This window comes from Trachurus trachurus (genome assembly GCF_905171665.1).
Source record: "Trachurus trachurus genome assembly, chromosome: 13".
NCBI classification, from domain to species: domain Eukaryota; kingdom Metazoa; phylum Chordata; class Actinopteri; order Carangiformes; family Carangidae; genus Trachurus; species Trachurus trachurus.
The window spans coordinates 18799069-18811207 of record NC_139892.1 but is presented as its reverse complement, the minus strand read 5'-3'; the positions used below and the strand labels follow the sequence as shown (position 1 = coordinate 18811207).

At 40.2% G+C, this 12139-nt stretch overlaps 1 protein-coding gene across 1 annotated transcript in view; it reads left to right on the top strand.

Moving 5' to 3' along the window:
- arap1 (ArfGAP with RhoGAP domain, ankyrin repeat and PH domain 1) overlaps nucleotides 1-12139 on the top strand; it is a 47374-nt gene that overhangs the window by 18666 nt on the left and 16569 nt on the right. The window contains exons 6-15 of the mRNA XM_083984615.1: nucleotides 52-204; nucleotides 545-614; nucleotides 838-958; nucleotides 1114-1298; nucleotides 1554-1660; nucleotides 2637-2836; nucleotides 3096-3181; nucleotides 3431-3613; nucleotides 11238-11412; nucleotides 11934-12068. Of these exons, the coding sequence (XP_083840741.1) occupies nucleotides 52-204; nucleotides 545-614; nucleotides 838-958; nucleotides 1114-1298; nucleotides 1554-1660; nucleotides 2637-2836; nucleotides 3096-3181; nucleotides 3431-3613; nucleotides 11238-11412; nucleotides 11934-12068 (1415 nt within the window). The remainder of the gene's footprint in view (nucleotides 1-51; nucleotides 205-544; nucleotides 615-837; nucleotides 959-1113; nucleotides 1299-1553; nucleotides 1661-2636; nucleotides 2837-3095; nucleotides 3182-3430; nucleotides 3614-11237; nucleotides 11413-11933; nucleotides 12069-12139) is intronic.

Below are 12139 nucleotides of genomic sequence, written 5' to 3'. Positions count from 1 at the left end.
TAATCGTTTTTTACCGTGTGATTACATGTGCTTATTTCTGTGCATCCATAGTTCTCCCCCCTGGCAGGATATGGGCATCAGTAACTTGCAAGCCAGCGTCTACCTGCCAAACACTGGCAGACTGGCTTCAGCCACCAAAGAGGACAGCTCTCAGCTCACTGCAGTCATCAAGATGGGGTGGCTGGACAAGAATCCACCTCAGGGGTATGAATGACAGCAGCACATAAATATACAAACTGAGGTTCTTCTAAAAATGGGATCCAGTGCTAAATACAATCTTCACAGAGCAAAGAATCTCCGAGCAAAAATTTACTGTGAAACAGTGATAAAAGAATTTGCTGACAAACGTCCAAGTATTTCTTAGTTAATTATGCAATGCTGCTATGCCAGTACAAGCATAGTTAGATTATTTGTAAAGCACATTTAAAAGCAACACATACTTATTGCTCTACAATGAGATGAGGACATGGCATAAATAAGGATTATGTGCTAAATGGGTAAAATGATAATGCACTTTTTAATGTCGGCGTGTCTTCATACACAGGGCCCTTTATTACCAGAGACGATGGGTGAAGCTGGATGTTGACTACCTGAGATATTTTGACAATGATAAGGTAACAATACACACATACAGAATAAATCATCGTTACATAGGTCATTTCTACATACACAGATTCATTGAGACATACTTTCTCGCTCAAAACAGGAACCCTCTCACACACACACGCATTGTCTACATGCAGTCCTATGCACATACACACCACACAATCTGCATGTTGTATGACAGATATGCATCTGTCTAAACGAGTAAGTGCTGCTGTGTGTGTTGTTTTGCAGGAGGTTTATTCCAAAGGAATCATCTCTACAGCCTTCATCACTAATGTTTCCAGTGTCGGAGAGCTCAAGTTTGACGTTGCCACAAACAACAGAACATTTATCTTCAGGGCTGAAAATGAAGGTCTGTCCATTTCCTCTGGTCATCTGTCTGTGTGCTCAAATTGAAATGTATCATGTGCGTGTCTTTTGCATGCATTTATCATGCATCTGTGTAGGTTCATATACATTTGTGCATTCATATTATTTAAATCACATTTTGTTAATAAATCCGTTCAGCTGAGAGGAACGACTGGGTGACTGCACTGCAGGACTGCACCAAGGGGCGTCAACGGCGCAGCACTGTGAACCCTGGTTCACCTTCGAACTCGGACTGTCAGGGCTATCTGGAGCTCAAAGGGTTACGCTCCAAACTTTACACTGTCGTCGTCTCAGATAAGGTCTTTCTCTACAAAACCGTAGATGTAAGTACTCTCTTGTGCGTGATGTGTGTAGAAATAAGCCTCGTGTCACATAACTTCAAATCAATTTTAGTTTATTGTGTACTGTTTGCCTTAATATTACAAAATCTATCATGAAAAAATGATTAATGATGAAAGTACTATCCTTTTTCATAGTGTAAAAACAGTAATATTATTCTTTAAAATGTTTCTGTTGATCCTTAATTGGAAAAAATATTATAAAAATGATGAACTTCTTTTTTTTGTTGTTTCTGGCAGGACTTCCGTATTGGAGTTGGTATCACATCCATTGAGATGAATGTAGGAAATATCAAAGAGACAGACCGTCGTAGCTTTGATCTCACCACACCCTACCGCATATTCAGGTACTGCATCTACACATAAATGCAAAAAATTACACACATTTACTCCAATTAACATTGTGTACATAAATAGGTATTATTTATTTTCTCATCTCAGACATAGCATTTTGTTTTCTGAGAAGGATTTATGTGTAAAGATTACCAATCCTCATTGCAAGTTGGGGTTTAAGTTAGTCTTGCTGCTAGGATACTTGGTGGAAATGAGATCTTGTTGTTTTACTGAGAACTCCCACCGTTCGTCTATCCTCAGAGTCCTCAGCTGGACATCTTTTGAGAATGTGAAAAGCCCTTTGTACAAGTGTGTATGTGTGTGTTTTTGTGTTTGAAGAAGAGTGAGGGCTATGTGTGTACGAAGTCTATGTGTTGGTGTGGTGTGTGTGGTCTTTTGGCTGACAGTGCACAGCCTGCAGTGCAAGGGCTCAGCTTGACAGGATGGGGGAAACTGAAAAGGCTTGTGTGTTTGTATAAAGTTGGACTGTGTGTCAGTGTCTGTGTTGGTCAAAGTGTGCATTGACTCTATATGTGTCCCTTTGCATGTGCAGTTTTTGTGTGCGGTGAATCATCGTGGAACTTTTCTGTAGGGAGACGGAGAGTGTGTGTTTTTGGCAAGCGTCCTAAGTGGTCAATTGTGTGGCTCTAGTCATTTGAAAAGTGTGTGTATGTGTATTTAAAGGACATAGAGAAGCAACATGTTGAGGAGAAGAGGAAGGATTCAAACACGAGAGTCTGTGTGTCACAAATCTGTCTGCGTGTGTGTATATGATTGTGTAGTTTCCAGTCTTGACTCAAGAATATTTAGCTACAGAAGAGCAGAGGAGGAGTGAGTCCTCAGCGGGCTCATGGACAGAAGAACACACACATACACACACACACGCACACAGGACCAGCACCAGCTTTCTCATCTCTGTCACTTGGTATCTGGCTGTGACGCTGTCATGTCGGCGTTAACTCTGGGCCGTATGTTTGTCTCTGTCCGCAGTTTTATAGCTGAGTCAGAGCAGCTAAGGGAGCAGTGGGTGGACGCCATGAGGAACGCCATAGGTGAGGCATTATCCAATAGTGAGGTGGCGGACCGGATCTGGGCGGAGCCTAGCAACAGTTTCTGCGCCGACTGCAGGGCCCCCAAGCCGGAATGGGCAGCCATCAACTTGTGCGTAGTGGTCTGCAAGCGGTGTGCAGGTTGGTGTCTGCATCTACGTTTAAATGTTTTTTTAAAATGTATTGGCATAAAAGATTGTTTACATTACAATCAGCATGAGTTCGCTTATTCTTTAACTGTCTTCTGTGAGTTGCAGTGACAATGGCGATGTATGGATCTCAGACCTAAGCTGAATATAATTTGACTCTCATTAGAGTAGCTGAAGACAACTTGTTGTAGAATTTCACAGTCGTGTTGCACAGTCAGGATGTAATGCATAGTTTGTGTGTGTGTTTCCAGGAGAGCACAGAGGACTGGGTCCTAGCATCTCAAAGGTTCGGAGTCTAAAGATGGACAGGAAAGTCTGGACGGAGGAGCTTATACAGGTACATGTACACACAAAAAATTACATAAATACATAATGGAACATTTCTTGAGACCCGATGGTTGCAGTTTTTAATTTGGAATAAAAGATAATACAAAAATTAGCAACAAATTATAACATGTTTCAATCAAGCTTGTGGCCCTACAGGAGCATGAGCTAAATAATCATACAGTGTACGGTTATAGTTAACCAGCTTGATGGTGTAGGCTATATTTTATGAACCTACTACTCTACTCTACCTGTGATGCAGGTGTTCCTGTTGCTAGGCAACGAAAAGGTAAACAGTTTCTGGGCGGCTAACATTCCTCCGAGTGAGGCCTTGACGCCCTCTAGCTGCAGCGAAGAGAGGCGACGCTTCATCACCAACAAGTACCGCCAGGGAAAATACAGAAAGTACCACCCTCTGTACGGAAACCAGAGAGAGCTCAACAACGTGAGTAAAACTCAGTTTTGGTCTTTTGTCTTGGTCCGTCTCATCCTTCTGTTTAGATTTAAAGCTTCTCACGCTAATTTCTGTGGCTGCAGAGATTGAATAAGATTATATTGGGTCCTCTGTCAGAGTTAAGAGTTAGTCAACATATGTTGGGAAAGAAAGGCTTTGGTGCACAGGGAGGATTTAGAGGCGGTTGAGATGGTTGGTTAAGCAATCCACTGTGACTAAATTGTCTTTTTAACCCATGATGTTGACTTCATTTATTCACTCGGTGACACTTATTGCTGCTTAATGTAGTATTGACGCTTCCTATTGCCTAACAATACAGTGCCTCCCCTAAGAGCTGCATGTCTCATAGAGGGTCATAGGCTTCGTTTTGACTGGGTTTGATGTGCACAGTCTGGGAAACGCTACACACTGTAAATCTACCACCCTCACTCCCCACACTATGAATGAGATTCCAAGAATAAACATGACTTTACATTCTTCTGTGTATTTTAGTCCTTTCAGTGATCAATCATGTAACCTCTTAGTAGATTAATTGACTTTTTCTTAATCTTCTGAGAAAAAGAGAGTTAGTTTCTTAGTGTAAAATACTATTATACTGTATATGAGCAAGAAAGGCAGGTTTCTAGATTACAAGAGCTGGCTAAATCCCTGCCAACTGCAGTAAGCTGAATAACTGACATTCACAGTCAAAGTAAGCCAAACACAGACAGTATGATGTTAATGCAGGTTTTCAAACAAATGTCTGTGAATTCTCGGCCAAAACCTAAGTGCTCCAAAAAGTTACTCCACCGTGTGTGATAAATGTCTTATGTCTGTGTGTTTCGGACGTAGCTGGGTCACCCATTAGCCGCTTAACCCACTTACCACAAACAATGTGGACTGTTCACAGACACACTGAGTGTGTCAGTGAGTCACATTTAGCACCTGACTGTGGGTTCTGTTTTACCCGCTTCAAGTGTGTGTGTGTGTGTGTGTGTGTGTGTGTGTGTGTGTGTGTGTGTGTGTGTGTGTGTGTGTGTGTGTGTGTGTGTGTGTGTGTGTGTGTGTGTGTGTGTGTGTGTGTGTGTGTGTGTGTGTGTGTGTGTGTGTGTGTGTGTGTGTGTGTGTGTGTGTGTGTGTGTGTAAGTGAGTCACTGTGTTTGGCACACTAACATACACACACATGCACAACGATTATTGTTTGTTTTGGTTAAAACTGTTAACCCTTCTTCATTCAGCCCACAGTGATAGCTATCTCTTTTTCCCGTTACTACTCTGGGAGATACCATCTGTTGGGCTTTTCTAAATTTCTCTTTGCCTGTTTTTTGAATGAAGGATTTCACTGAAGACAATAATCTGATAGCTGCTCTACCTATTTTTCTCTTTTCTTTTGTGAAAACACTTGAGGTTCTTCACATCTTCCTTTTTCCCTTTGGGTGTGTCTTGAGAAATAATGCACTTGTGTCATTTATGCTGTTGTGTCAAGTATTCAGAGTGAGCAGGCACTCACATTATTGTTCTCCATTCACACTCACACATGCCTGAGAGCGTCTTTGAGCTACACTCAGGTTTGTTGATCAAGTCCTGGCTTTTCATCCCTACTTCTCTGTTTCCTTTCTTCTTTGTTTTTCCCTTTTTTTTTCTCTAAATGTGACATCATTACTCACTGCTTTAACTGGAATGTGCTGTAACTCCGCCTCTCCTCCTCCCCCTACTCTTGTCCTCCTCCTCCTCCTCCTGTCTGCCACATTGTTTGGCTAGGACTGCCGAAGAAAGTTGATCTCTTCACTTCTGGCTTTTTCTCATTTGTAAGTGGCTGTTATTCGCTTTACTTTCTGTCACAGCATCACAAACTAGGACTTTTTTTGCACTTGCGACTTTTGTGTGTTTGTATGTGTGTGTGTGTGTGTGTGTGAGTGTGTGTTTATCTACATCAACTGATTTTCAAACGGTGGAAAGATTAAAAGGAACTGAAAACTATCAGGTAAGGTCTGGTTTGGGCTGAGCTATCGGACCAGGTACTGAAAGTGTGTGTACGATTGTGTGTTCATGGTGATTAGCTCAGTAAAGAATGTGGATGTCAGTGTGTGTTAAATGGGGCATGTTTAGTGTGAGCACAGGAATGTGTGTCAATGGACTTTGGATCTCTGACAGTCTGTGATCTCAGTGTAGTTGAACAAATCCATATCTAAATGTGCTCGTTTGGCACAGTTTTGTGTGTCGAGACCATGAGGACTGCTGTACTGCAGTGTGTGTGGGCTGAGATACGTTAACATACATATTAATGTGCGTGTGTAGGCGTGTGTATGTGTGTCTCCATCCATGTGTTCTCTGTGCACTCAGTAGACGGTAGGCTCACCTCTGTCAATGGACATCATTGTCTCTCTCCCTCTCTCACTCCATCCCCTCCTGCTTTGTTTCCCTCTGCTCTTTGCCTTTTGCTCTCTCTCTCTCTCTCTTCTCTCTTTTGCAACTGTTGATGCTTTGATTCGTTAAATGGGTTTTATATTCTCACTAAGGAGTACAGTGTGTATGTCTGTGAAGAATTTTCATTTTGATAAGTCCAAATGTGCAAACTGAACTTGGTTTTCTTACCTTTCTTACCACGCAGCATGTTTGCCATTAGTGTGTTGAGAATAAAGAGCCTGTCTTCCTCTTCGGTGTCTGTCTTACCGTATTACACTGATATCTGAACCGTCCTTTCACAGCCTTTTGGGAGGCGTATCAACAAGCTTGACATGTTTTGTTGATTGGTATGAGAAAGTGAAGAAACAAGAGTATTCTGGGTGGAGCATTAAAGATGTCTGACAGAGAAATATATTGAATTGTTTAAAACAGGGAAGTGGTAAAAGTTTGAGAGTATGAACACCAAGGGTGAATTATGGACTGTTTATGTCTCGTGTCATCATACATATTTGTTGCATTTGTTAAAACAAGAGCTATATGTTTATACAATGTAAAAAATTGCAAAACCTATTCATTTGTGTTTATATGCATTAAGAAATTAATTTTAGCATGTGTCCTTAGTCCTTTTTTTACAAGTACTACCAGTCTGCTAGTTTGTTGTGTCTGTGTTGACTGCTGGTGACAATCAGTTTGTTATGGTGCTTATTATAGCAAAGTGACATAGCTGAGAGGCAGTAATAAAAAAAATCTTGTTTTTATGGGCTTGTTTTTATGCTTTTATGGTTTTGGAAAGTGGTTTTCCATAGGAAAAATCCATCTCTCTCACTCCTCTTTCTGCCCATTCCCTGCTGTCTCGTTTTTCTTCCTCTCATTTCCTCATTCACATCGTAGGATTCACGTGCTCAGGGAGATCTGCTTGAGGTGGGGTTTGCTCTCTTGTTTATTTCCCAGTGTCTTTCACCCCCATTTTTTTGGGCCTGTCCCTCTGTTTTCCCTCCATGTCCTATTTATCCAGCTCCTTTCTCCTCCTTCATGTGTCTGGATTTTCACCTCTGCCTTCTCCATCTCCCTCACTCTGGAAACTGACCCTGGTGAGGTAATGATGGAACATATGTGGATAACTGCTCTTAACCATCTGGATTATATATATATATATATATATATATATGAATGTGCAGTTGTGCACATGTAAATGTGGGTGTAGTTTTTGGCCAGACTTTGACTATATGCAAAAGTGAACAAAGCAGAACTGGTTGTTCAGGTCTGTGTGTCTGTAGGGGTTCTGAATGTATCATGGAGAGTTTGTAGCCAAGTGTAATCAGTCTCTGATTATTGTGCTTTGCTGAAATCCTTTCATCTCACTACCACAATATTTTTCTTTCTCCTGTTTTTCCTCATCTCTTTCTTTTCCTCCAATTCTGTCCTATGGAGCTGCTGAGGCCAGATGCAGGCCTGTGATTTTAGACACACCCAGATAAAATCTCTTTCTGTCTCTGTCTCTTTCCCTTTTTCCCTCTCTCTGGGGAAATTGGGTAAGATTCTTGAATTCCCTTCTCTTCCCTCACTCTTTCTCCCTCTCTCTGTTATTACATTACTCCCAGTTTCATAGGCAGCAGATGTTGGAGGGCGTGAGGTCCTGAAACACTCAAACAACCCATTTCCTCATTGTACATTGTTCTGATTGGTTCACTACTTTTGTGCATTGATACATTGCACTACAGTGACCTACATACATTATAAGCGCTCACGTGTATATCCACTGAGACAAGAGAGTTTCATATTGTTATGATTTCTTTTTTTTTAAAAACATACGCATACTGTATGCAGTCATCGGTCACCACATTACATAATTCTGCATTGATCCATATCGGCAGCAAGATATTGTATTTTCAGTGCTTTGTGCTTTTTGTCAAAATACACTGTTATTGCTTGGCATGTAACATGGTGGATAATGTAGGACACAGAGGCACTGAAATATTGACTTATTTGGTTTGTGGCCTCAGCCACTGAAGCTCAACATGCTGGTCAGTTTTTGTGTGATGGTTAAAAAATGTGTTTCAGTGTAAGTTGTTTTCCTCAGTTCAAGCCCACATTATATCCCCCTGACTTGAAATCATTGCAATCATCTCAGTAAACGTTAGTTTGCTCATGGTGTGAAAAAGAAAAATCTGTCTAAAGTGACAGTTGGCTTGGGTCAGCTTGGAAACACAAGGTTTAGGTTCTGACAAATGCAATACACTACAAGAAGAGAGGTTAATAATGTTAACAAAGGAAATCTTTAACATTGTTCATTTCCAGACTCTGAATTAATTCTTTTGAACTCTCTCACCCTCTGTGTTTTTACCTTTCACTCTTCTTGGACTTGTTTCTACCAGGGTCACAGGTGTCTCTCATTTACTGCATCTACCAAGCTTAAAAGGTTTTCAAAGCTTTCTGTTTAGTTTGATAGGCTATAATGCAACACAAAACAAGTAAAGAACAAAACAAAAACAAAAGCTGGCTTCTTAAGATAAAGCAGATTTCCTTTCAGCTGTGTCCATAAACAATCTCCATTATCTGATGTACATCTGTTTTGATTTCAGTGATGTATGATGTATGGTTTATTGCAAGAAAGGTCAAGTTTCATTCATTTTGATGACATCTTAACTGACAACATTTTCAGCTCTAGTACAGAGAAATATAAAATATTTGTTGCACTTTATGGTCCATATGACACCATTAATGGTGCTGCTTGTGGATGTGTCCCACTCCAGATGGCTGACCATAACTTTTTGTTCAGATCTCATATTGAGCGAAACTTGAAATTTGTCTCGGTGTCTTCTTTGTGTACAAATGTGTCTTGTGCAATTCAAATCTTTGTTAATTGGTTTGTTTTGTTAGTGTGTGTGTGTGTGTGGAGAGTCAGTGGTGTGTAAATAGAGGCGGGGCTCTGTCTGTGTGTGTGATGGAGCACTGTGGAATTTCTCAATCAGATCCAAAAGGGCTTATTGGTTTTAACAGAAGACAGACTCGTGTGTGTTTGTGTGTGTCTGTGTTTCTCTGTGTGTCTGTGGTTATGTGAGTTTTTAGTTCCTCAGCTGTAAAAACACTGCATCCTCCTTTTCTCAGACATAACATCTCTCCCGCTCACCCTCTCTCTTTCTCCTCGTTTTTAGTGTGATTGCTGAAGGCATCACACACAACGCTGAAGGCAAACTAAAACATTTTCAAATCTTTCTTATAAATCCAACTTCTTCTGTTCCTTTTACAGACTCTAACTCCTCCTTCAAGCTCATCGGACTTATACAACTTTTTGATATTTATACTTTTTTAAAATATCTTGCCTTACCTTCTGTTCTCATTCAAATGAAAGAAGATGATCTTAAAATCACTGAAATCTTTCTGCTCTTCGAACTTCAACCACTTCATACTGTACATGCACACTTAAAGCTACAAACTTCATTCAACCTTTAAACTGTTCACAAGACTTTCAGCTATAAAACTATTATTGAACTTTTTAATATCTTATAATGTTTTTAAATTATCACTGTTTAAGCTTTTTTAGAGTATTTTTGAGTTTATAATGGGTGCGTATTGCTATTAACGAGCAAATTCTAGAGAGGATCTGATACTCATCCGAAATGTATGCCTTTATGTAGTCCCCTGTTTTGAAACATATATTGTTATTATGTTCCACCTGCAAAAAGGTGAAGTATATGGTGTGCACTGGTGCAGCATCAACTGTGGCACCAGTGTACTGTCGGAAATGTTGCTGAGTGATTATTATACTTATGGAACAGATCTGCTCAGGGTGGTGGAGCAGGTCTGTGAAGTGAACCGTTCCAAGTTTCACTCAGTCATAGCCAGATCATATAAATAGTTGCATACCCTACACACCAACCCTCTGGTATGGCACAGTAGCCTATAGATGTCCTTATTCACGTCATCTGATCATGTCACCTGACAGGGAGTGGTGGCCATGATGGCTGCCTGCCGTCATGAGGCATGTTTCAGTGTTGGGTAATAAAATGATCATCAGCAATATTCTCTATACGCAAAGTGTAAGAGTTTTTCTAGTTTTAATTTAGGTTTACAGTACATGGACATAGTTATTGCTTTACTGTAAAGCGTGTAAAGATAGTGTAAAATAATACATGTAATCCTTGAGACTGTTTTCAGGTTCATGAAATCTTTATTTGTCTTCATATTGTTAAAAAACTATTTTTGTCTAAAATGCCGTTGGATCCAGTTGGGTGGTGAAGATTTATCTCTTGTTGTTGTTCTGACATATTTCTTTTCTGATCGTTTTTCTGTTTTGTTATATATTATAGATATTGTCCCACCAAAGTTGTGTACATTTTCATCATAACCATTGTTTCTGTTAATGTCACACTTTCAATTGTTGTAACAAGTTCACTGGGATGTGACAGAAACATTGACTCTGCAGTGCAATAGAGAACAAAAATGATACATCTGACACATCATTGTCCCTGAATGACATGACAGGTCATCATCAGACATAAAATCTGTCCTCAATTTGGCAACTCTAAACAGAGCAGTGGGTGGACTGTCTGACATCTAATAGTTTGTAGGTTGTCAACACAGACACACCAACACACACAACCACGTCACTGGATTGTTACATTTTAGTTTGACCTCAGCTGTTTCCTTTGAAACAGAGATGACAGAATCACATGATGACATAATTAAAACCTGACCAGCTGCTCCACGACACAGTGCGAAGGTTATCAGTTCACCTGCAGTTCAGTATCACTGTCACTGTGGCACATTTTTGTAATCTCTTTCTTTCTCTGTATTACTGTAACTGGATTCCTGCCTCTCACCCTCTCTTTATCCTCTGTCCTATTTCCTCTTGAATGATTCTTTCTTTTTGCTTCTTTCTGTTGTTGTTTACTGTCACTTCTTTCATATCTCACTTCCTCATCCTGGTTCTAATTGTATTGCAATACTATACAGTAAATGTCATAAAAGCAAACTTCTTGAAAAGTTCTTATAATTTTTTGATCTGTTGAATTTTTCCAGACCAGTTAAGTTTTGGCCAGTTCATTTCATGTCGTAATAGACTGTCAATGGTTTTGCATGTGTTGTAATAATCTGGTTCTTATTTTATTTTGCTGATGCATGTGCATTCCCATCGCACATAACACATACTAATTTCCTTATTTTTGTGGACGTTTACTCATGCATTTCTTTATGTTTTGATTGTGTCTTCCTCTCTCCTCCCTCTTAGGCTCTCTGTATAAATGTGCAGTGCAGTGATGTGCTGGAGACATTGAGTTTGATCTTCTGCGGGGCAGATGTGAATTGTTCAACTGGTATGGCAAGTTGGCCTACCCCTGTCTCCCTGGCCAACGCACACTCACAACCTTTACAGGCTGAGTTAATTAACCACAATCTCAACACAGGTACAGTATAACTGTGCACACACATAGTCACATAAAAGATCCTTTTAATTACTCCTACATGAAGGTTGGGCTGGGTTTTCTTGAAATCGTTCATCACTGACGTGTGACAGTGACAAGTTTATACCATATACTGTATCATGCATTGTGAGTTATTTGTTGAACTATTGAACTACTAGTTGAACTATGTTATGTACACTATGATATTTTGCGATATTTGTTTTATATGTACTGTGAAGTTGATTGTCTCTACCGTATGTTGTCTTATACTGTTGATATTATTGTGTTAAGAATTGAATAAGCATTCCTTCAGTTTTCTCTGATGTTTTGTTTTTGTACCATTCACATTGGTTTCTGAGTAATGATGACTTTTCAAAATGTTACTTAACCAAACAGACATTCCTGCCATACCCAGGAGTGTTTTGGGTGTTAACTTTACCAGATGCGCTATTTCAGACACCCAGACGATTAAACCCTGTATGGTAGGTTGTATAATTGTTTCCCGTGGTTTGTCTTTTCTGCAGAGTTGCCACGATCAGAGATCGGCGGGGACATGGATGCGGTACCTTATTCAGCACCAACTAGTGTGTCTCACAATGGCTTCCTCTACAAAACTGCATCCATGGCTCGCGCGATCACAGAGCGCAAAGCCAAAGAGGGTACGTACAGACGATGCAACACTAACACTTTCCACATAGACTCACCCGCAGCCATTTTCTAAACAAAGTTA